Raw genomic sequence first — 24,940 nt, forward strand, 5'->3', positions numbered from 1 at the left:
TTTATATTTACATGTGATATTACATGGTATATTCACAAATAAATATTACATAGTATATTCACATATGAATATTATATAGTAGATTCATATGTGAATATTATATGGTATATTTACTTGTGAATATTACACATTCTAGTCACATCTAAATATTGCATGATATATATTCATTCATGAATATTACACAATATTTTCATATATGAATAATATATAATATATACACTTGTGAATATGATACATGATATTCATATTTAAATATTAAATGATGCATTCACTTGTGAATATTACATAATATTTTCACTTGTAGGTATTAGATGCTATATTCACTTATGAATATTAGATGATATATTCATATGTGAATATTACACAGCTTGTTCATATATGAATATTACACAGGATATTAACATATGCATATTACAAGATATATTCACAAATATATATAATTTTTATATGTTATTCACATATGAATAACATATAAAATTGTATATTTTTTGTGTTTTAATAATCATATATTGATTAAGGTGCGAAAACATATTCATACGTGAATATAACGTGGTCATTTAGTTTATGCATTTCATCAAACAGTTGGAGTGCATACAAGTAAACTTTCTTAAAAATGCTAAAAACATGATACTTTGACTATTTAAAACTTACAAAATAGTAGATTGATAGAGAATTATATGAAATTTTTCAAAAAAAAAATGACTTGATGTTTTTCTAACCTTAATTTCGAAGTTTTGTTTGATGATCGATGTTGAATGTATGATATGAAGTGAAACTGTTGTTGATTATCGATGATATTGATCTAATGACACCGGAAGTAAAATTACTCGTAGATGTTGAAGATATTCTCGTATTCAAGCATAGTTGAAGGTTGGATTGAAAGAACTAAAAACGATTTTTTTTATCTACTGTTGAATGATGTTGATGAACGTGTTTTTGACGAAGATTGGTGATTGATTAATATTAGATGATGTTGATCGATGATTTAATTGAAGATTTCTGGATTGAAGGATATCATATCATATTTACAAGTTTGTCACCGTATATTTTAAATTAAAATGCTAACTAAATGATTGGCTGAGAATGATTCCTCCATTCTCAATTTTTTTTTTCTCAATTGAACCATCCTATATATATATATAGCTTCATATGTGGATGGATATCTATTGTATGGAATGGACGTAGGAATTAATAAGAATTTAGGAAAAATTAAATAATTAATAAATAAAATAAGAATATAACAGTAATCTTAGTAATCTTATCTGACTTTAATTATAGTAACTATTTAAAAACATTTAATATTCCTTCAAATCAAGGAATTCGGTATTAAAATCCCTTACACCCCGTTCCCGAGTTGTAGCAGAGAAAAAAAGAGAAGAGAAAAGAAAGTAAGGGGAGAAAAGAAGAGAAGAGAAAGGAAAAGAAATTTGTGTTTTGTGTTCCCGAGTTGGAGAGAAATGAAAGGAAAGTTAAACATTTCGTTCTTTCTCTCTAAATCCTTCCAAATCGGAAGGAAAGTTAGGAGGGAAAGTGATCCCTCCATTTCCTTCCACTTCCCTCCTTTAATGAAACTCGGGAACAGCAATTTCTCTTACTTTCCTCCCACTTCCACCCATTTCTTTTCTTTTCTCTCTTTAACTTGAACTCGGGAACGGGGTGTTAAATCCCAACTTATCTCAGCAACCATATCCGCCTCTTTTTCTTTCTTCTATACACAGGCACGATCCCAACTCAATGAATCCATTCATATTTCCATGAAACCCCAAAATTCGCAGCACTTAAGATTAGTGGGAGTGCGGTTCAACAATATAATGCCTCAATTTTCGATTTATATCCACATACATAGACGATGAGGCAGAACATGTAAAGGGATGTGATGTGGTGGAGGTCGTTGACGACTAAAAGGAATGAGAAAAAGATGAGTCCTAGCACAATCTTTTAATGGAGATAGATTATTTTCGATGAATGGCATCTAGGGTTTCAGGTTCTAAAGAGAGGAAAGCTCGCACAATTTTTTTGAAAACTCTAAATCTCACAGCTACAACTTCATGTTCGGTCACTCTCCGATTTTGGGTTCAAGAATACATAAGAAAGCTTTTAATCGCACAAGAGTGAAAGTATAAAGGCAGGGAATCGGTTCTCTTTCGAAGCTATCACAATCTGAAGGTCCCAAAAGGAGAAAAAAACATAGCAACATCATTTTCAGGGAGTTCAAGAAGCTAATAAATCTGATGATACATGATGTCTTTTGAACTGTTCGATAAAAATATGAACCTACCAAGTTTGTCTCCTATGTCAAAGGTAACAAAAACAATAAGTTCACATCGATTCTCTTTAGACTTTTGTTGTTTTCATTGTATATGTATGTTATTGCACTCTAGTATTCAAGAATCTTTACAATCCATATCATACAACTGAAAGTGTTATGTATATATTTTAGGAACCAGGAGGGTGGTTTGTTGGATTCAAGAATATTTACATTCCATATCATATACACATTCTGTTAGAATTTAAAATGTACTTGTGCTTTTGGTTTATTGATTCTTTACAAATGTTTTGTTTGGATGATTTTGTTTGTTATTTGTGAATTTGTTATTAAGGATTAGAATCCATAATATGATGCATTTTACTTTTTTTTTTCAAGATCTTGATTACATCTCAAACTATATTTGTTGACATATCATCAAACATTTATAATCTTTCCAATAGGACTAATGAACAATTTACTCACCATTGTATCTGTTTTATTCCATAAATTTTGAGCTACAAGATATATCCAATTTATAGATTTTGGGATACAAAAGTTCATATTCTCTCTACTGGGCTGAAATTCGAGGCACGAAATTATGATAATTGGCAATGGAAAACAAATGTTTCATTCTTAAAGAATATTCTACAGCAAGTATATTATGCTAAGATTTTGTTTAAGAATATTCTACAACAGAGGATATATTGTGTAAGAAGAGGATATGATTTTGTTGTTCTTTAATAATTGTATTTCTTATATTCTAATAGAATAGTAGCAGGAAGTTTGTAATGTTTTTTAGAATTTAATGCCATAAATCAACTTATTCCCAAGAATATTTGATTTTTTAAGTTAAAAAGATTATTAACCCTAAATTCTATAAGAATATTTGATTGGTTTTTAAATTAAACCATTGCTAAATTATAAGTCTTTATTAGTTTATGATTGACATTCTTATAAAATATCATTATCACAGAATATCGTTTTCATTATGATAGAATAAATTTTTTTTATGATTACAAAATTACATTACAATTAAAATTGAATTAATTTAAAAAAATTCAGATTTTTTTAAATTTGGATAAATTAATTATCCCTTAAAATTCGATATTTTCCTTTTTAAAGTATAGTTTAAAATACTAAAATACCCTTACAATAAAATTTGGATAACTATATGATACATGTTACTTCGTTGTAATATCATAGACCCTCAAATCATATTTCATCCATTATATTCATCTATTGGTTTAGAATTGTCCTTACGATCACACGGTAGATGTCATTCCACATTATAACCTATATATATATATATATATATATATATATATATATATATATATATATATATATATATATATATATATATATATATTTCTTCAGCAGTCAACGGTACTGTTTATCGTGTACACGGGTTCTACTTTGATTAGTTTAATCCCTCGACGTAACCATCCACCGCCTCAAATCTCTCGCCTCGCACCTTCCCATATTTCACCTTCGCTCTTCGTGTGACCACATCATCAAAGAATTTTATAGATCCATCTGTAAATGATGTAGGAAACAATGGGGGTAAGGGCTATGGGTTGAGAATTTTGTAGTACTTACATGGATACTAGATAGATACTGGGAATAGAAATTGAATCTTGATTTCTATGAACCAGAAAAATGCAGTATGTTATGTAGGAATATTTCCTAGCAATTCAAAGATAATCTGATGTGTATCACTGTATTGATTATATGTTATGGTTATCAGTTTTTGATACTCCTGCTTTCTTTCATGCCATTTTATAAAGGTATATATTTAAAAAAAAAAAAATTATTTCTAGGTTGTGCAGATAGATGAGGATGAGTTTAAGAAAGAGCACGTTTAATTCAAATGTTATATAACAATGATCCAGAAGATTGAAATTTCGTTTCGTTTTTTTTATCAAAAAACAAAATACATTGCTATTTGTTTTTTTGTTTTTTGCAATTTGTTTTATTTTTTTACCAAAAACCAAAGTCATTGTCATTCGGTGCATTTTCCATGTTTATGTGGTAAATGCAGTAAATAGCAATGTACTTTCACGCCTTTAACATCATTATACTCGGATCCAATTAGCCCAACCACAACCGAAATTTTCAACTTCTGATTATGATATTTTCTACTTATGTGTGTTGCTGCTTTTTTGGTTTGTATCACATTAAAAATATAAATTATTGTTTAGGATGATGAAGAATCCAAACATGGTGAACATTTTACTTATGATGAAGATTCAGACTCTAAGACAGATTAGTGTTTCTTTAGTTGCCTAGTCATAAAGCTACTTGTTTTTCTGTTGAATTTTTTATTCATATTTGTCCAATAAAATTTTTAACAGGTATTTCGGTCTTTTTCTAAAGTTTGATGGTTTAAAGACATGGGAAAATTATAATTTTGGATGGCATTATGGACTTTTTCTGGATAAATGCAGCAGTGTTCATTTGAATGTTTATGACTCTTGGTATGATGTTTTGAAATTTTTGAGTAATAATAAGAATAAGAGGCAATATGGTCTACCTTCCATTTAAAAAAAAAATGGCAATTGGGGAAAATGTTCCCAAAAGTTTTTTTTTTTTTTTTTTTTTTTTAACATAAAGAAAAAATATGCTTCTAATATGGGACTAGAAAACAGGTTTAATGTAATTAATTCAATGTAAAATCTTGTTGTTTTGTCCATTTCTTTGGCGTATCCAATCCCACAAAGCAGGGATTCTTCCCTAGTTTTCAATGAAAGTCAAAAGCATAGTTTTTTGGGTTTTGAAAAAAGTGATATTTTTGTTTGTTATTTTGGATTGATTAAAATATATAATATGTATTTTTTATCATTGGTACCAAACAAACTCTCTTTAATCATATCCGAAATTGTCATTCTGCGTTGTTAATATCACATTTTTTCAATAAGATGTCATATTTTAAGCTTTCATATCATGTCTATTTCTCATTTGTTAAGATTTAACTTTTTGTTAGATTTCAGACTTGTTTTTGAGATTTCCGAACAATTTTTTTTATATTTTTTTTGGTCTGAAATCGAGATTGATATGTATGTGTGTGTGTTTTTTTTTTTTTTTTGCTAGAAAAATACTTTTAGTGTGACATAAAGTTAGTTTGAAATTTCCGGACAAATATGCAATTTTCCCAAACAAAAAAGTTGATCATTTTTATTAAATCATTGATCATTTTCATTAATATACGCTTAATTTGAGTTTATTAATCATATAAAAAAACAAATAAAGAAAAATCCTGATACAAGATGACAATAGGCATGATCTGCCCCTCTTCCGTAGGAACGAATCATGATCCACCCCTAACTTCCAAAATGCATGACATGTTTGTTTGCTTGGTTTTCATTTAAAAAAAAAAAAAAAAAAAAAAAAAAAAAAAAAAAAAAAAGAAAGAAAGAAAGATAGTGTATTTATATAATACCATTAACTTATAACGTATTGGAGACTATGTAATTTAACATTGTGTTCATCAATAACTTTTACGAAAACTTAACTGGATTCATTCAAGTATTTAACACTAATGCAACCAATTAACCACCAATTTTAGATATACAAGTTTTAATAAAAAATTATAATTAAAAGATTCAATACCTCCATTATTTGCCATTAGAGAAATCGATTAAATATTTATTTTATTAATAAAAACAAAACAAACATACCATTGTCGAGGAACAATCAACGATGCCTAAATCTCCACGTCCATTGTAACACCCAAGTACCCAACCACTATTACAATGCTATAAAGTCTTCCAAACCGAGTTCAAGAAAATGAGTAGACATCATCATCGGAGTTACTGTTGCTTTTGCTAACCACCACCAACCACCGTGATCATGGATGTCAAAGTCTCAATCGCCACCATCGTCTACCCTCAACACCAACCCTTCACCGTTGACCACATCCTCCCTCTCTCCCACCTCGACACCGATCGCAACATGAACGTTCCATTCCGTTACGTCCGAGCCTACGCCGCCGCCGACCATCAAAATGCCGACCCCTTTGATGTCATCACCGCCGCTCTCTCCACCGCCCTCGTCAAGTTCTATCAATACACCGGATCTCTCCACCGCCGTCAAAGCGACGGCCGGTTTGAACTCCATTGCAGTGTTGGTAGTGGAGTCTCAGTCATTCCGGCCACTGTTGACTCCCCGTTGAGCTCTGTGAACTACCTTGATGATGCCGATGAGGAATTTATTGAACTGTTGGTCCCGAACCCGGATCAAGAAGCCCGGTTGACCCATGTGTTGATGTTACAGGTGACCCGGTTTAGTTGCGGCGGGTTTACTCTTGGTGCAGCGGTTCACCATGTTCTTTGTGATGGGATTGGTGCCACGTTGTTTTTCAATGCGATGGCTGAGATTGCTCGAGGTGAGAGTGAATTGAAAGTTGAACCGGTTTGGGACCGGTCGAAGTTGCTTGGGCCGAGAGAACCGGCTAGGACGGAGTTTCCTATTGAAGAGTTTTTGTCTTTGGATAAGGATTTCGTGCCGTATTTGGGGTCGAATGAAGATGTGGTTAGAGAGATTTGTAATGTGAAAGATGAGTGGTTGGACCGGTTTAAGATTTTTTTACAAGAAAAGTCCGGTTCGAGCTTCACCACTTTTGAAGCTTTGGGTGCTGTTCTATGGCAAGCAAGGTACATTGATTTGTCGTTAGACGTCATTTTCAAAGGCATTTTCTTTTTATTAATTTTCAAACATATGCCTTTTGAAACCTAAATATAACACAATAATTTTTTTAAACCGTAAATTAGATACCAATATAGCATTATTTATGATGAATTATGTTAATGTGTTAAACTATTAAAAAAAGATATAAAAATTTAAAACCAAAAAACTAAATGATATGATAAAAAAGTTTTATTTTAAACCAAAAGATCATGTACATAGAATTATAATGTTCGCATGTACCATCGCTCGTCATCACAATGAAAATCTTGTACCATTTCATCCACTGTTTGTTTGAATGAGTGGACCCGTTAGTTAACACTGATTCATAGTGCATGGTTATAAAGGTACAAAATAAATATTTTTATATTTCCTTAAATAATCTTTAATTTATTACCACCATTCATCTGACAAAAGAAATACAAGACATGCTATTAAGATGTATCATCAATCAGTAATATTAAGTTTTAGTTTTTAGAAGTTTCTTAAATTACAATCACCCAATTGCATCACTATTATTAGAAAATAATGCGTTATCGTGTATGACTGTTAGTAGAAAAGTCTAAGTACTCGTACAATACCATTATCGGAAAATATTCATTGACTGATAAAAAATTCAGTAATCATTTTCACAAAATTCTTTATGTGAAATTACTTTATTTTGCAAAATAAATAAATAAATAAATGCAAACTAGCAAGTTTTCCATAGCTCTTTTGCAAAATTAATATTTTGCAAAAACATGATTAAATACTTTGCAATTCTTTTTTTTTTTTTTTTTGGCAGGAATTATTAGGTTTTTTAAAATTATTATGCAGAAGTATTAATTAATATGCAAAAAAAATAACAAATAAAAAGGACCATTCATAAAGAAATTTCAATGATTATTTTGTCATGGTTTCTAAAAAAATGTTTATTTTGTGCTATTTAGTCATTTTAGTGTATAGATACTCATTAACTTTAGGAGAAAAATAACTTGACACAAACAATATTAACAATTTAGTGACTTATTGATTTATTGCACGTAATCATTGTACTTGATAAGCTTGGACATTTTTATATTCGAACTTAGGGTTAATAGTACTAAAGAATAGTTATAGGAGAAAAAACAAATATAGTCCGACTTTCAAAGATTTAGCTAAAAAATCCGAAAATAGCCTTAGAAAATCGCATATAGTTTGATAAAGGGTTGGAATTTTTCGTAATGAATTACGGATTTCCATAATGGGTTGCCACTAGTACAATCAGATTAAAACCTATACAAATGCAATCTTAAACATGCAGATTAAAACCAATACTTCCCTGCCTGCAGTGCGCGCAAGTCCAGTCGTTTATGCATTTGTTTATGTTTGTTTATCTCCATTCTTATTGTGTTTGATCATATTGATTTTTATTTGTTAATGTTTGCTCGTTTAGTATTTTAACCGATACAACCGAATCAACATGAACAAGGTAATTTCATAAACAAACACAAAAAATAAAATTCTTTCTTTTATCCATTTGTATATATCCTGTTAAACTTAAATAAACCAACATAAACCATTGGTTCCCATTTACATCCGTAGCTTTTAAAATTAATTATTTAACATTTATGAAAACAGGGTGAAAGCCTCGAAGACTCCAACAAAGGAAGAGGTAAAATTTGGTTATGCAGTGAACATAAGGAGGGTAATTCAGCCACCACTACCCGCCGGCTACTGGGGCAACGGTTGCGTTCCTATGTATGCACAAACCACAGCGGGAGATCTAATTGATAAACCCATTTGGGAAACAGCCCAACTCATCAAAAAGAGCAAGAGAAACGTGAGCGATGAATATGTTCACTCGTTTATCGATTTCCAGGAACTAAATTACGAAAAAGGGATTAACGCCGGAAAATGGGTAAGTGCGGTGACTGACTGGCGGCACTTGGGTCATTCAACGGTTGACTTTGGGTGGGGTGGTCCGGTGACAGTTATACCCTTGTCCAGAAACCTTCTTGGGAGTAGTGAACCGTGTTTTTTCTTGCCGTATTCGGCAGCTACTCAGGGGAAGAAAGATGGGTTTAAGGTGTTGTTATATATTCATAAGGATGCGGTTGTTGGATTTAGAGGGGAGATGGAAAAGTTTGTGAATATGGAGTTTGCATAGATTTGTACTTGTAACGTGAGTGAAAAGGTCGTGAATCAATTGCTACTTGCAAGTAGCACTCTAGAACAATCTTGTGCATGGTTGGATGGTATTTTTGATCATTCAATTAGTGTTATCTCTTAAATAGCACAACATAATGTATTATTGTTGGAGAATAGTTGGCTGAAAATGAGTTCCCTTTGTAACAAATTCGTATTCCAGTACCATGTGTCACTTTGAATCATTCTTTTATGTTCTTGGAAGGAAGGACTATATAAAATGGTCGGTGGGCCAACTTTGATCAACAAGCCAAAACGAACTAAAAATGAAAGAAAGGGACCAACTTGTTTATGTTGATGTCTTTCAACTTGACACGTGGCAATCTAGCATTGGCTGTACTAAATTTTAATATAATTTATTTTATTTAATTTTTGATTGAAACTTATTATCATTTCAAATATATATAAAATAAACTTAGGATTTGTAAATTCAATCTTTCATCTATATAAAAGACGTAAATGCCCCTTTTATTTTCATCATCCAAATTAGCCTAGAAAGGTTGTCTAATCTAGTTCAATCCGGTGTAATTTACTCAAAGCAAAGTTCATGGAACATAAAAATATAAAAAGAATGATAGGGTGTCGCTTATTCAGACCTTACTTCATTACCATCCACTGTAATTCAATCAGTATAGCCATTTTCTAACAAAAGTCTACATTATTATGACACTTGAATAGCTAAATTTGATTAAAATACAAAAGAAAAGGGGCAACAAAAGACATGTACCTGAAATCTTCACAGCCTGACAATTCTTCTACCAGAACAGAAGCAAACAAAACTCCTGTTCTATCATCATAGCAACTTACAGAAACATCATTTATAGAAAGGTACTACTTTATTTTTGAGTAAGCTACATTTATTATACTTGTTCTTAGCTGATTTTTTGGTATTAGTCCAAGAAGAAATTGTTTTTCCTTTTTGGTCCCTATTTAACTTTTTCATAACATTTTTTGGTCCCTCTCACCAAGTTCGTTTACCCCATTCATGTGCCTTCCAGACTAGGTCTTTTTGATCTTTTCCTTGCACATGAAGGAAGAAAATGATCATAAAGAAGGAAAAGACCAAAAAGCCCATGTGTGCAAGACAGCATTTAAATGAAAAAAAAAAATAACAGGGCCAAATACCTGATTCAAAACATGTTGCAGTTTTAGTTAAGGCTCAGCGATGCAGCAAATTTCTGAACAATGCTGATGTATCGAATATATTTTAAGGATTTGAACAATAATATAAAAGTGTAACTCTTTTTGAAAAGGAAACAAGGATTAAAACTAAAAAAAGAAGAAGGATATTTTTTGTTGATAGATAGGATGATTAAGCATGAGGAGATTATTGTTATTGACAATAGCTCGAACAAGTATATCCTTTGCCTCCTCATGCTTCTTTTTCAGCATGTTACATATCTGCATACAGAAAACAAGTCTGGTTGATACTTGTTTTACCCATAATACCAATATGCTTATATTCTTTTATAACCAAAATAGAAATGTATAACATGAACCAAGTGAAATGCTTACATGTTCTATGTTACATTCACATAGCTATTATGGGTAAGAAATGGTATGTATGTAGGCATATTATGTGTAAAGAAATGTAAAGATGTTGCTATATTAGGAAAACAATAAAAGTTCATTTATAAAAGTTTATGATCACATTATTATTATTAGCTCTAAAAGAAGTAAGTACAACGCTATTGTGGGTATAGGAATGTAAGTGCATTGGTGTGATGGGTTAAAAACATAGTAAATTGCCTACATTGATAGAAAGAGTAAAGTAGGTTGCTAGCAATACTTACAACATCAAGTTCCTTGGAACATGCCTCAGCCTGTTGAAAAAGGGCATCATTTTCTGATGCAGAATATATCTCCATTTCAAGGGTAGAAATGTCAACCCTAGGCGACTTCTCATTTGCCATGCTGGCATGGTTGCCAATCTATAATTAGAAAACAAGAAAGTTTTACATTAATAATTAACACCACTTTGGAAGTGACCCAAATATGTTTGTAGCTTATGTACCTGTTTCTCAACAGCTTTTTCTGATAATGGTGTTATATTGTTGCTGATTTTTAATGAAGGATAGGTTTAGACAAGATTAAAGTGAAAGAATTTATTTGTTACATAAAGGTATAATAATATATATAAATATAGGACCTGTAGGGTGATGTAGAGAGACGCTTTAATGGAGTGAATGTTGGTGTTCCAACAGATGCCTGCATGATTAATCATTATAAAACTTGATTAAGTTTTATAATCCTTGTTTTGGAGAGAATTGAGTGATGATGAAAGAAGTAGTAAAAGAACCTCAAATGTTTTACGCTTCAGAGTTGGAGTGGATGGTGTTTGGTTGTTTATGTCAACAGAAGGGTTCCTCTTGAACACCATTTTTCCTTGCAATTCCAAACCTTGCTCTTTGTTTCCCATTAATGGAGGACCCTTTGCTAACATAGAACTGAGTGGCTTTAACTTTGGTTCTGTAGCTCTGCATTACAAGATGAATGGTAAGCAAAAAAAAAAAATTGTAAGATGGCTATTTTCGATAATACAAATGAGGAGGGCATTTACGTCTTTTGCACAAACAAAAGATTGAGAGTGAAACCTTGTTCCTCCTTATTCGGTGGGACACAAAAATCAGTTTTTGTCATATCATGTGTAACAAATGGGGCCTAATGCAGAAGAGAATAGATTAATATTAAACATGCTACCTAGTAACCCTTAGAGTAGAAGCTTGAGATGCCCTAATCTCAGCTTTAGCAGGTGATATCTGCTTCTTTTCTACAACAGTTTTCCCAATGTTACAAGTAGATTTCATGCTTGTAGCTTGAAGCCCAGGATTTAGGCTTTTCTGTGGGAGATCTTTTGTTGACTGTTCCACTGAATTGGATGGATGGACATCAGACCTAAAGAAAGAACCCCCTAAATATTATTGGATGTGTGCATTTCCATCAATTATTAAAGAGTAAATGACATTTCTGTAAAAGGGTTATTCTTCTTTAAACAAACAGGGCCTTAAAGCAGAATGATTTCAATTAAAATACCAAAACCAAACCTGAGTGCATTGATATTTTGGTCTCTTTCCCTTGATGCATGTTCCTCCTTGGTTGGACCAATATTATGTGCCATTGTGGTTGACATTGGTTCATTTCTCGGTTTTATATTATCAGCATTCAAGCATTCCCTGCAATTAACCATAATTAAAAGATATTAATAATTTTGTTTTATAATAATCTTCTGTTTTAAGTACCAAAGACTCACCGAGTATTATCACTGACATTTGCATGACCTGTCTCTATGTTCTTAGTTTGAAGAGGAATGTTTCTGCTTACCACATTGGGTAGTGGCCTTGATATACCAGAAAACTTGCTACCAAACTCTACACTCTTAGAACCAAACTCCCTGCAAAATTGTTACACATGGGAATGGGATTTTCTTCTTCATAATATTTGATAAAGCTGCTTGTATTAAATGAAACACTCACCTTTTTCCAGGTGGAGGATTATTTGGTAAGGTGCTCATTCTTTTATTGCCAACAGAGATGAGTTTTGTTGAAGAGACTGATGCCTGCTGCTTTTCAGATTCACTTCCATTTTGTTTCTTGAAATATTTTGATCGGGTAGGAATATTCCCTCTTTCTTTCTCTAAAACCAGCTCATTAGTTGTGGTTCCACTGCATAAGATCAGCAGCACACTTACACATACCACTAGCATAAGACTAAAGGGTGTTGCCTATTAGATTAAAAAAACATTTTATGTTCAAGCAGATTCCCAAAACTCTTAAAGATAATGCTCTATAAAGAGTGTAGTTATAATATAACACATAGCCTCACCCATCCAGCAAGCCCATATGAAGTTTGGAAACTGAATCTGCATTCCTCTTATCAACCATTTCCCCAAGAGTCAAATTGCCTTTCACGGTTTTCATGGAACTTTCAAGATGTGAATCATCTTTACTTTTATTATCATCATCAACATGGCCAATAAGGACATTATGATCCCTTTCCTTGCACATTTCCCTCTTTTGACTTTCTGAATTCATATGTGCTGATGGATTTTCCAGTAGTAAACTTCTATTAGTAACCACTTCATTCACAGGCCTAACATCACCACTCTGCTCACTCCCTGTGCTTGTGTTCATAATTCTTACTGAAGTTCCGGATTCTTCTTCTGAAACATTATCTAAAGATTGACCAAATAAATCTTGCTTAACTTTTTGAGCTTGAGGTTTTGAATAAGATCTCTCCTCTGATGAATGAGATTCTTGGGTTGGTTCCTCATGGCTAGATGAAATCATCTTCTCAGATGAAAGTGTTGTCTGTATCTCATGTTCCTCAGCATTTGAGCTTTCATATGTTACAGATTTCAAGTGGTCATCTTCATTTCTGGGATCAGGATCCTTAATATTCTCCATTTCAGTATCAGCCTTTGATATGGGATGCTTTGATGATATATCATCATCTTTTAATGCATCAGCATCTTTATCCAAAACGTCTACAGAACCTTCCTTATCTTCAGATTTTTCACACTTTTCATCTGTCTTTTTCTTTGTTGACCCAAAGTCTAAATCTGGAAACCTGCAAATACATAAACCATGTGACTGATTGTATCTGATACGAAAAAATAAACTCCAATATGACTTTATAAACTAACTCATTAAAATCAAATGAGAATGCAAAGTCATCTCTCTTTGCTCGCTCTCCACCAGAAGATGCTTCTTTGGATTTTTCCTTTGACTTTCCAGATTTTTTTATAGGAGAAGATATATCAAGATCAGACATGTCTGTCTTGAAAGATGACAACTTATCAAAGTCAGCATCAAGAGAGAAATCCATATCCCTGAAACAAAGTTATATCATGAATGTTAATGAAAAAAGTTATACATAACTCTGTAATGAACAGTAAGTCTTCAATCCAGATACAAAGTTTGAGCTGTTTATCCAGATTAGATGAAATTAATAATTTCAAAGATGATATATATATATATATATATATATATATATATATATATATATATATATATATATATATATATATATATATATGACTTTGAGGTTTTGCAGTGCTTACATTTTGTCAAATTTGAAATCCATTTTCTTGCCTTTGGTGGTTGTTCCAAAGTCAAAATCCATTCCATCGCCTGCCATGGACATTGACTTCCATGAGCCAAGAAAGTCATCTCCAATGTCTATATCTGCTACGGACCAACAATATTAGTTGCAAAATAGTTACAGATGCTTACTTAGAGATCAATGTATCCATAAAGTTACAAAATTCATACATTGGCTATGTTAAATGGAAAAAAAATCTCTTATGATTGTCAACTAACTCCTATATGAAAGGTTAAGAACTTCTTTGAAAAGTTACCTAGCAGTGAACCTTTCTCTTTAGATTTGGCAGATGGAGTTGCTTTTTTCTGTGATTCTGACATCTGCAAGCAAATTGATGCTATGTTATTAGCTTCAACATAAAACTACAGAGATGGATAGTTGGTAAATCTAGAAGAAATTTATGCAATATAAGATGATGGAAACGGTTTGGAATGAATAATAATGAGAACAAATTTGCACTTTCTGATGAGCAACATTATATCCAAAAAGTATCTTCATATTTTTACTAGTAGAAGAGATGGATTGCCATCAGGACTTGATTGCAACAGGCAAGTACCTATCTACATCGCTTATGTGAAAGTCATCAAAACACGTAATATGTATTATAAACCTTACAATAGATTAACAGAAAGTTAGAAACCAGTAACTCTAGAAATCAAACTGAACATCAGAGGCCACTTGTCCAAATATTTTGCGATACTAAACACTGATAGGATATACGATTCATATAGGGTTTCGATTAAATTACAAATGTAAAAGTTGAGTCTAATATGATGAAACTTTTCATTCGAGATCAAACCTCCCAAACGCTCCAAGATCTACTCTATACTTAGCGATTTTTCATGATTCAACGATTCGAACAGAAGAGTGGGGCGTCGTTAAGCAGAATCAACTAGCGAATGAAAAGAAACATACAATATATGAATAATCGACTGAAAATTGCTATTCAGGAAGAAGATGGAGAGAAAATACCTTTCTGTTCGCTGTCCGCAGCGTTGTGCCTTTGTTTTGCGTCTGTCTGATTTGGCGCTCTAATGCTTGAACCGCTACTGCCGGAATGCTTGTTGGTTTAAGATTCTTGAACGTTAGCTAATAAAAAATTAGGGATAATGACCTGAGAGTGAGAGGGTAACTACTTTCACTTTTTCACATTTTCACTTTTTTACATTTAGTTATTATCATCGGGTGAGCTTGTTTTTCTAAGGGAGAATTTAATATATGTCATTTTTAAACATCAAAATATCATATTTATCCAATTTAATTTCTAAATATCATATTTATCCTTCATAAAATTTCTAAATATCATATTTATCCTTCATAAAATTTCAAAATATCATATATGTCATTTTTAAATATCATAATATCATATATATGTCCTTCTTAAGTATCAAAATACCGTATATGCACTTTTTAAAATCAAAATATCAATGGTAATATCTAAAATATCCTTCATCTACAATATAATCAACAAAAAAAATCTACACAATCAAAATATACATTTCATAGAGAAGGTTGAAGATGAACATTTTTGTTTGTCAAGATGACGACATTCCAACAATTTAGAAGTTTATCATAGACGTAAGGATAATATCGTTAAATTTTTTAATTATTATAGTAATTTTAAGTTATAAAAAATGATTATAAAATATTAAAAACATTATAAAAAATGATTTGAGCAAATATGATATTTTAAAGGTTTATAAAGGGTAAATATGATATTAAAAAATTAAGCTGGGTAAATATGATATTTTGAGGTTTAAGAAGGGCATATATAAAATTCGCCCTTTTTCTAAAGCAAAATTTTAGAAAGTCTACATATCACTTTTACAATCCTTTGTAGCAGAAGAAGTAGATCAAAAATCATTTTTACAACTCTTTGTAGCAGAAGAGGTAGATCAAAAGGTTGCATTTTGTTTTTGTTAACATCTGCAAGTTACTACAAACATTAAAAAATTAATGATATTTCAACATAATAATAACTTGAATTAATGACATCTCAATAACAATGCATCATGAATAATAAAAAAAACATATAAGTTTATGATTTCAGCAAAGATTTTAGCATATTCAGCAAACATTTAAGCAAAATTTATGATATTTCAACATATATTTGTGATATTTCAGCAATAAACTATCACTATTATAGTTGAAAAACAAACAACATGCAACAACAATAACAATTCGGCAAAGATTTTAACATACTCAGCAAACATTTAAGCAAAATTTATGATATTTCAACATATATTTGTGACCTTTGAGTAATAAACTATCACTATTATAGTTGAAAAACAAACAACATATGGCAACAATGACAATTCAACAACATGAATGCATATTAAAAAAAAAAAAAAAAAAAAAAAAAAAAAAAAAAAAAATCAACAACAATTTCTAATTCAACAACATAATCTTCAACAAAGAAAAAAAAAACAAGAAAAAACATATAACAACATCAACGGTTCAGCAACATATATGCAGGAAAAAAAAAAAAAGGAAATCAGCACCAATTTATGATTAAAAACGAATTCAATTGCCAATTTCCAGGATGAATCGATAGAAAAGCAGGAAAAAAAATACATACCTATGATAGGACGACGTCGACTGCCGGATGAAGAAGGAAAATAATTTGCAGCAGAAGTCGCCGCCGAAACTCTAATTAATCTAAAAACTTAACCATTTGACTAATTGGCATGCAATTGGGTTGGAAACCCTTATTAGGGTTTACAAAACCCTAATTTTGGAGATGTTAGTTTTGGATTGGTCGGGACATGTGTTTTGTAACGTTGGATTGGAATTATGAATTAACTCCGACCATATTATATGATTGACCTAGTAGAGTGATGGACTTAATGGATTAAGTCATTAATGGGTTAAGTTCTTAATTAATCCTAATCGTCATTTTATGTGAAAACCCTAATTGTGTTGGGTTTTGAGTTGGGCTTTTATGTTGGGCTTAGATGTTTGGATTCTTGATGGGCTATCTTGTAACGACGTAAAATTTTAAACCAATTTTTCATTTTTCAATCACAATAAATCTGATGGGTTTTAACCATATGAACATTCCTATGTGCACATACAAACCCTAATGCTTGGATCTAGGTTTCTCTAATTGAACATGCGTGAATCCAAGACTTATAATAGTTATTCTAGCATAATAACAAAGAGAGATCAGAGTTATAAGTTTACCTTGAATCACTTGTTTGATCTTCTTGTTCTTGGAGCTTTAGAGACACAATTGTCACTCCTCTAATGGCTTACAAACACCAACTAGCAAGAGGATGATTTGAGAGAGTGGGGAATGACTTTGAAATCGGCCAGGGTTTCTCTAGAAACAAGAGTACCGATTTCCATGACCCCAAGGGTCTATTTATACTTGTAAGACTCCTAGGGTTTTACCTTTAAACCCTAATTGGATAACTTAAGCCCTAAGCAATCCTAATCCCTTCATGATAACCCTTGGACGATTTTAGGTATATCCTAAGCCATAAAATCGTCCACCATATTATCCATAAGGAATTATAGCATAAAGTATAACTATCACACATTTGACAGATTAATCCCTTCTATTTAATTAATCTCTTTAAGTCACCAAATTAATTCCTAATTAATTTATGACTTATATTAATCAAATTAAATTATTATTCCATATAATATTTCAACTCTCATTATACATCGTCCTATCAAGTTGCTATGGTGAAGGCAACCCAAAAGGACCATGCTCAATCAAGTCAAGTATTTACCAAATATAGTTGCAGCCTTAGACATTATTCCAACAAAATCGCATGCCACATTTCACCAAAACCTCAAAATTCAATATCAAACATGTTTCAAGTATTGTTTATCATAAAACCAGGATCCAAAAACAAATATAACTCCATGTCTCCATCTCAAATGTGTGTGTACAATCAAGCCGAAACCTTCCCGCAATCCTCGAAATTACCTAAAACACATAATCACATAACACGGTAAGCACGAATTCTTAGAGAATTCCCCAAAATACCACAAATAATATATTAGCCACTCGAGACTATAGCTCTGAAAGATCCTCCTGTCAATGTGTCTTAGTGGTATCCTCCAGTCCCACAACTCTGGTGGACCCACCGGTCGTAACTCTATGGACCTTCTGACCCTAACTCTATAAACTCTGAACATAGCATAAATCACATAGAAACAATGCAATTTAACACAATCAACATACAAGATACTCTGGTCACACAACTCTATTACCACTCTAGGTATGTATAGTGAGAAAACTCACCTCGCAGCTAGTTGGAAATAGATACTCACTCGGAAATCTGAACCAGCCTCCGCCTAACACATTATACAAGCATTTCAATCAATTTCCCTCTTTTACTCATTTAAATCTAAAGTCCTCTTTTTCTCTTTCTAATCTCTTGGTGGGTAAAAGACCATTTTACCCCTCCATGATCTCAAATGTTCCTAATTGACCCACTCTCAAATCAACTGAATTCAATATGAGTCAACAGTCAAAGTTGACCCGACTCACCGAGTGCACTCTTGTGACTCGTCGAGTCCACTTGTATCCTCGGAGCTCTTCCTAGGGTTTCACTCAACTCGTCGAGTTAACCCCCAACTCGATGGGTTATCATTGGTTCAAGAAACGTTGAGGCAACCCGATCCGACCAGTCAGGTCATCTCATAGACTCGGCGAGTTGACTCGTCTGGATGTCTCATTTGGACGCCTGATGTCAGATCTGCAACTCCAACCTCTGGATCTAATCTGCTAATACCCATAAATCATGTAAAGGTTTGATCTTTAAGACCATGCATGGCATATATTGCTCTATATGCCATCAAAACTCCATTAATGCTTCGTAACTACAAAACTCCTTGTTTGCTCAACTAAAGCTCCAGACTTTTGGGCTCTCTAGACCTTACAAGGTCCAGATCTGCAGTATAGACTCATCAAGGGGTTTGCTGCACCCAAAACTGCATTAAGAGGATGTTACAAGTCCTAAGTCTCAAAATCATGGGATCTATTCATTCTACATGGAAAGTCATAAGCTTTTTACCTAGATCTGAAGCTTGAGATGAAGAGGAAACAGATCTACTTGCCCTCCCTTGATGATCTCTAAAGAATCTTCCTTTCTCTTCAAAAAGATGAGCCAAAATGAACACAAGGTTGGTTATCCACCACTCAAGCTCACTAGGGACGTTAAGGTCTCTCTTTCAGGTGTGCAAGGATACTGGTGAGATGAAATGGAGGATATAAGTGCATTTAAATAGGCCACATGCCCGAGAATTTAGGGTTTCCCTATACAACGATGACTCGACGAGTCGGCTCACAAACTCGTCGAGACCATTTATTAATCCACATCACCAATCGCGACTTTACTCGACGATTTGAGGCACCAACTCGTCGAGTCACTCCACAAATCTCAAATTAAATAATTAAAATATTATACCTGGAAATCCGGATGTTACAATGATCCCCCACTAGAATCATACTTCACCCTCAAAGTCATGCCCCGCAAATAACTCAGGATGCTACTCCCGCATCTCTGATTCCGGCTCCTAAGTCAAATCGGATCCCATCCGATGTTGCCACTGGACCTGAACCAGGGGCACTTCTTTGTGCCTCAGAACCTTCACCTTTCGATCTAAAATCACGATCGACCTCTCAATGTAATTCAAGCTCGCATCCACCTGAATGTCCTCTAGAGGTACTACTGTCATCTCATCAGCTACACACTTCCTTAGCTGGGACACGTGGAAGGTGTTATGAATCCGACTCAACTCTGCAGGTAGCTCCAACCGGTACTCTACCATACCCACCATGGCGGTCACTCTAAAAGTACCGATGTATCAGGGCCCCAGCTTGCCCCGCTTCCTGAACCGGATTAGCCCTTTCCATAGGGATACCTTCAGGAGATAAAATCTTCGACCTGAAACTCTAGCTCGGATCGTCGCCTATCCGCATAACCCTTCTGGCGACTCTAGACCATTAGTAACCTCCACCTAACCTGTTGAATATACTCAATCGTCTTCAACATTATCTCCGTGCTGCCCATCACCCTCTGCCCTACTTCTCCCCAACAAATAGGAGTCCGACACCTCATCCCATACGGGAGCTCGAATGGAGGCATACCAATGCTAGAATGATGGATGTTGTTGTAAGAGAACTCGGCTAATGGTATGCAGGTGTCCCAACTTCCCCCGAAGTCCATGACACATGCACGCAACATGTCCTCGAGCGTCTGAATCGTCCGCTCGCTCTGCCCGTTTGTGTAATGCCTGTGTTTCTGGGCTTGCCATTTTTAGCAATGTAATAGTCTAGGTTAACCTTTGTAACCCTTTTTGAAATAATAGAAGTGTATTATTTGAGTATTATGTGTTTTGTGCTTAATTGCTTAATTATGTGGTTTGATTAATTAAGAATAAAAATAAGCGTCAAAATTTAAGTATAAAATAAACTTGATATTTTTAGATAATGTTGTAGTAGTTGAAACAAGGTTTCCGAAGATATAAAGAATGCCGAAATCCGAGTTATAACGAAGAAGTTATGACCTGTCGAAGTTTCGCGACAAAACCGAACCGCTAAATGACGTAAAAAGTGAAATTTACGTTAGAACGATATTTAGCCTTAGTGATCTAAACGAGAATCGAAGATCTCTTTGTTAGTATCAAAGCGATAAAAAGTTAGGCAAGAATGGACGTCAAATGAAGAAGTTATGAATTTATAACGAAATTTTCTGTCCTGGCCTATTAAAAATAAATAATAAAAATAAAGTCAAAATTAGCCGACGCAGTCTAAACGAAAGTTGTAGAACGTAGTCTCGCCTTCGCGTGGATATAAAAAACGTCGAAAACGGAGTTCGTATGAAGAAGATATAAATTTTCGAAGTTTATTAAATAATTAATAATTAAATTTAATTATTAAATCCGGCCTTATCCGAAGACGAGTCACCGGACTCATCCGGAGTACGCCCCGTGTACAGCAAGAAATGTTGACACTTCGGATGACGCATGCAGTGACGACTTCGGAGGCATGTACGCCCCGCGTACTGGGAGGTTCCAGCCTCCTATAAATAGGATGCGAGGGGTCCGGGCATAATTGCTCATTTCTCCTCCATTTCGTGCCGAAGCTCTGCGTTTTTACCCCCGAAGCCACCCCGAAGCCCCGGTAATATTCCCGAGTCCCGAAGCAAGTCCCGAGATCCCGAAGATCCCGAGAAGTGCGGTTCCCGAGCCGAAGCTCTGCCTGCGAGAAGTTCGATTTTTGTAGAGATCTTTCAGATCTGCTGAGGATTACTACTTCTACAAGCCGTAGTGCTGTCCGATCATCTTCTGATCAAGTGAGTGTGTAGTTAATTTCTTCTAACGCATAATTATGAAGTATTTTATACGAAATACGTGTTATGTGTATAATTTTGTTGTTATGTGCGTGAATGTATATTCACTCTCTTTAATCTCATAGATCTGATTTGTTTTCTATGAAATACATGTTATGTGGGTGTGCCTCATCTGTTATGTGGAATATATATTGAATGAAAATGATATACAAGTTTTAAACTATGTATAAAAATGTATATTTTTATCTACTAATATGTTGGGTAGAACATGGGTAGATAGTTGGTGTGTAATAAACAGATGAGAGACCTCGATGTTGTTGTTATTGACCTAGTTATTCAGCGGAGTATGGATAACGACCACAAACTCCTTCTAGTCAGTCTCGTGGAACGCTAGCAGGTTCATAACCTGTAGGTGTTGTGAACGATGTGTTCACCGGTGTACTCTATCCCCCTCATGGTTGCCTTTAGGATATCTATTGTTGAGGAAACCCTTTAGCAGTAATGTCCGTCCCGATGAAAATCCTAGATTAGGTCCCTTGAGATAGATGTTGTTTTAGGGACGTAAAGTGAGGATAACGGGAATGGGTAATCGGGATAGTGATTGGTTGGTGAAATTAAATATAATTTATTTATTGTGGGTTGAAAACCCTATATGCTCACCAGGCTCCCAAGCCTGACCCACTCAGTTTTATTTGTATTACAGGAAGTGGCGCAAGGGCGTAAGATGGATGAATCATCGAGTTGTTTTGTTTACAAGTCTGTATATGTATATATTTGTTGAATGACTTGTAATGTTATCGTTTATGCTTTATGGTCTGTATTGGAACATGACACCCCGAGTTTTAATTATATAATGAAAATGCGTCTCTTGATGAAATGCTTTGATAAATATTATTTTATCATGTTTTGTTTTGGGAACAAATTCCGCAACACTTTTAAATCAAAAGTATTTACTCTTAAATTATTTGAAAAAGCATAAATGAAATCGGTCTTTTCTGGCCGAGATTTTGGGGATGTCACAGTTTGTCTGTGGGTGATATGCAGTACTGAAATGTAAGCGCGTGCCTAACTCCTCATGTAATTTCTTCCAAGATCTGGAAGTGAAACGCACGTCTTGATATGACATGATAGATATCGGCACCCCATGTTGTGCTACCACCTCTCTCACATAGATCTCCGTCAATCTCTCCGCAGAAGAGCTCTCACTAATAGCAAGGAAGTGAGCGTTCTTTGTCGGTCGGTCCACAATCACCCAAATTACGTCAACTCCTAGCGCAGTCCTCGGTAACTTGGTGATCAAGTCCATTGAGATCAACTCCCACTTCCACTGGGGTGTCTCCAAAGGCTGCAATGGACCATGTGGACACTGGTGCTCTGCCTTGACCCGGCGGCAGGTCAACCTCTCAACTATCCATGCAACATCCCTCTTCATATAGGGCCACCACTAATCTCTCTTCAGGTCTAAATACATCTTAGTGGCCCCAGGATGGATCGAGAATCTCGATCTATGAGCCTCCTCCATCAGTATATGCTGAGCTCCGCCTGTATAGGGCACCCAAATCCGCCCTCGGACAGTCATAAGTCCTCGGCTATCCGTCACAAACTCAGATACCTGTCCAATCACCTGCTTTGTCTTGAGGTTCTCTGGTCTCGCAGCCTCCGCCTGGGCCTCTTGTATGGTATCCAAGACCAGAGTCATCACTGTCATCCTCATACACACATATCGGATCGGGGCACACTCTGATCGGCAGCTCAGGGCGTCAGCTACCACGTTAGCCTTGCATGGGTGATACAGGATCTCACAGTCATAATCTTTCACCATGTCCATCCACCTCCTATGGCGCATATTCAGGTTGGGCTGATCCATGAGATACTTCAGGCTCTTGTGGTCCGTGTATATGGTACACCGAACCCCGTACAAGTAGTGATGCCAGATCTTGAGAGTGAACACTACTGCCCCCAACTCAAGATCGTGGGTGGGATACCTCGTCTCATGAGGCTTCAACTGCCTCGATGCATATGCTATCACGTGCCCTCTCTGCATTAGCACCGCACCCAACCTAGATACAGATGCATCACCGTAGACCACAAAATCCTTCATCCCCTCGGGAAGAGCTAACACTGGGGCTTCACACAACTTCTGGCAAAGAGTCTTGAATGAGGTCTGTTGCTCGAGACCCCAAGAAAAAGTAACACCCTTCCAGGTCAACCTGGTGAAGGGGACGACGATCTTGGAGAAATCTTCGATAACTCTCTGATAGTAGCCGACCAAACCTAGAAAACTCCTAATCTCGGCAGGGGATCGCGGCACCTCCCACCTCATAACAGCCTCAGTCTTGTCCGGATCGACTAAAATCCCATTCTGATTAACGAGGTGTCCCAAGACCTGGACCTCCCGTAACCAAAATTCACAGTTGGAGAACTTGGCATAAAGCCTCTCCGATCTCAATACTCCAAGAATCCCTCTTAAGTGCTCCCCATGCTACTCTCTGGATCTCGAATATACCCAAATATCATCGATGAACACGATCACCGATCGATCCAACATAGACCTGCCGACCCTGTTCATGAGATCCACGAACACTGCCGGTGCGTTGGTGAGCCCAAAAGGCATCACCATGAACTTGTAGCTGAAGGCCATCTTCTGAATATCATCCTCGTGTACTCTCATCTGATGCTACCCATACCTCAAATCGATCTTGGAAAACCAAGATGTACCATGCAACTGATTGAACAGATCGTCGATCCTCAGAAGTGGATAACGGTTCTTTACCATCAACTTGTTCAACTCCCGGTAATCAATGCACATCCAGTGTGAACCATCCTTTTTCTTGACAAAAAGGATCAGCGCTCCCCAAGGCGAGCTACTCGGTCGAATGAATCCCTTCCCCAATAGCTCCTGAAGCTGCGAGGATAACTCATGCATCTCCGGCGGCGCAAGGCGATGACGGGCCTTGGCAATAGGCGCCGCTCCCGGAACCAAATCAATCCGGAACTCCCCCTGCCTCTCGGGAGGCACTCTTGGTAACTATTCGGTAAAAACATCCGGAAACTCACTCATTATCGGAATCTCAGTGATAGAACTCGATCTCTTGGCAGCAACTCGCGTATCCATCACATACGCTATGAAACCCCTACAACCCTGTTGTAGACTATGTCTGGCTCTGGCGGCCGAGCAAAATGCTGATCTAGATCGGGTACCCTCGCCATACACTGTAAGCACTCCCCCACTAGGTTCTTGTATGGTCACTAACTGACGCTCACAGTCGATCACAGCTCCAAATCGACTTAACCAGTCCATGCCCACGATGACACAGACATCCCCCATCGCGATCGGTACGAGATCTATCGGAAACTCAACTCCAAAAATCTCAAGCACACATCCCCGGATCACATTAGTCGCAAACACCGCATGCTCATCAGCTATGGATAC

At 35.1% G+C, this 24,940-nt stretch overlaps 2 protein-coding genes across 10 annotated transcripts; one reads left to right on the top strand and one right to left on the bottom strand.

The window, feature by feature from the left end:
• The first annotated feature begins 5,962 nt into the window (after nt 1–5,962).
• Nucleotides 5,963–9,262, top strand: LOC145042007 (HXXXD-type acyl-transferase family protein). Its single transcript, XM_078990299.1, has 2 exons — nt 5,963–6,900; nt 8,531–9,262. Exons 1-2 carry the CDS (start codon nt 6,098–6,100, stop codon nt 9,057–9,059), a joined length of 1,332 nt encoding a protein of 443 aa, XP_078846425.1. The 5' UTR covers nt 5,963–6,097; the 3' UTR covers nt 9,060–9,262.
• Nucleotides 9,263–9,660: 398 nt separating this feature from the next.
• Nucleotides 9,661–15,296, bottom strand: LOC145042006 (uncharacterized protein At4g18490). Of its 9 annotated transcripts, none has more exons than XM_078990295.1 (16): nt 15,170–15,295; nt 14,454–14,517; nt 14,157–14,283; nt 13,740–13,925; nt 12,920–13,663; nt 12,571–12,759; nt 12,348–12,488; nt 12,142–12,270; nt 11,798–11,992; nt 11,397–11,574; nt 11,247–11,305; nt 11,112–11,154; nt 10,891–11,028; nt 10,386–10,498; nt 10,223–10,288; nt 9,661–9,879 (listed from the first exon to the last, which is right to left on the bottom strand). In XM_078990295.1, the coding sequence occupies exons 2-15, from the start codon at nt 14,515–14,517 to the stop codon at nt 10,246–10,248; spliced, it is 2,349 nt and encodes a 782-aa protein (XP_078846421.1). In that variant the 5' UTR covers nt 15,170–15,295; the 3' UTR covers nt 9,661–9,879; nt 10,223–10,245. The 9 variants fall into 9 exon arrangements, 8 of the variants coding, with proteins under 8 accessions (XP_078846421.1, XP_078846422.1, XP_078846419.1 ...); XM_078990296.1 differs by having other exon boundaries at nt 9,661–9,884; XM_078990293.1 differs by having other exon boundaries at nt 9,661–10,111.
• Between the last annotated feature and the right edge of the window lie 9,644 nt (nt 15,297–24,940).

The sequence above is a fragment of the Lactuca saligna genome, chromosome 4 (genome assembly GCF_052625555.1).
Source record: "Lactuca saligna cultivar CGN05327 chromosome 4, ASM5262555v1, whole genome shotgun sequence".
Classification (NCBI taxonomy): Eukaryota; Viridiplantae; Streptophyta; class Magnoliopsida; order Asterales; family Asteraceae; genus Lactuca; species Lactuca saligna.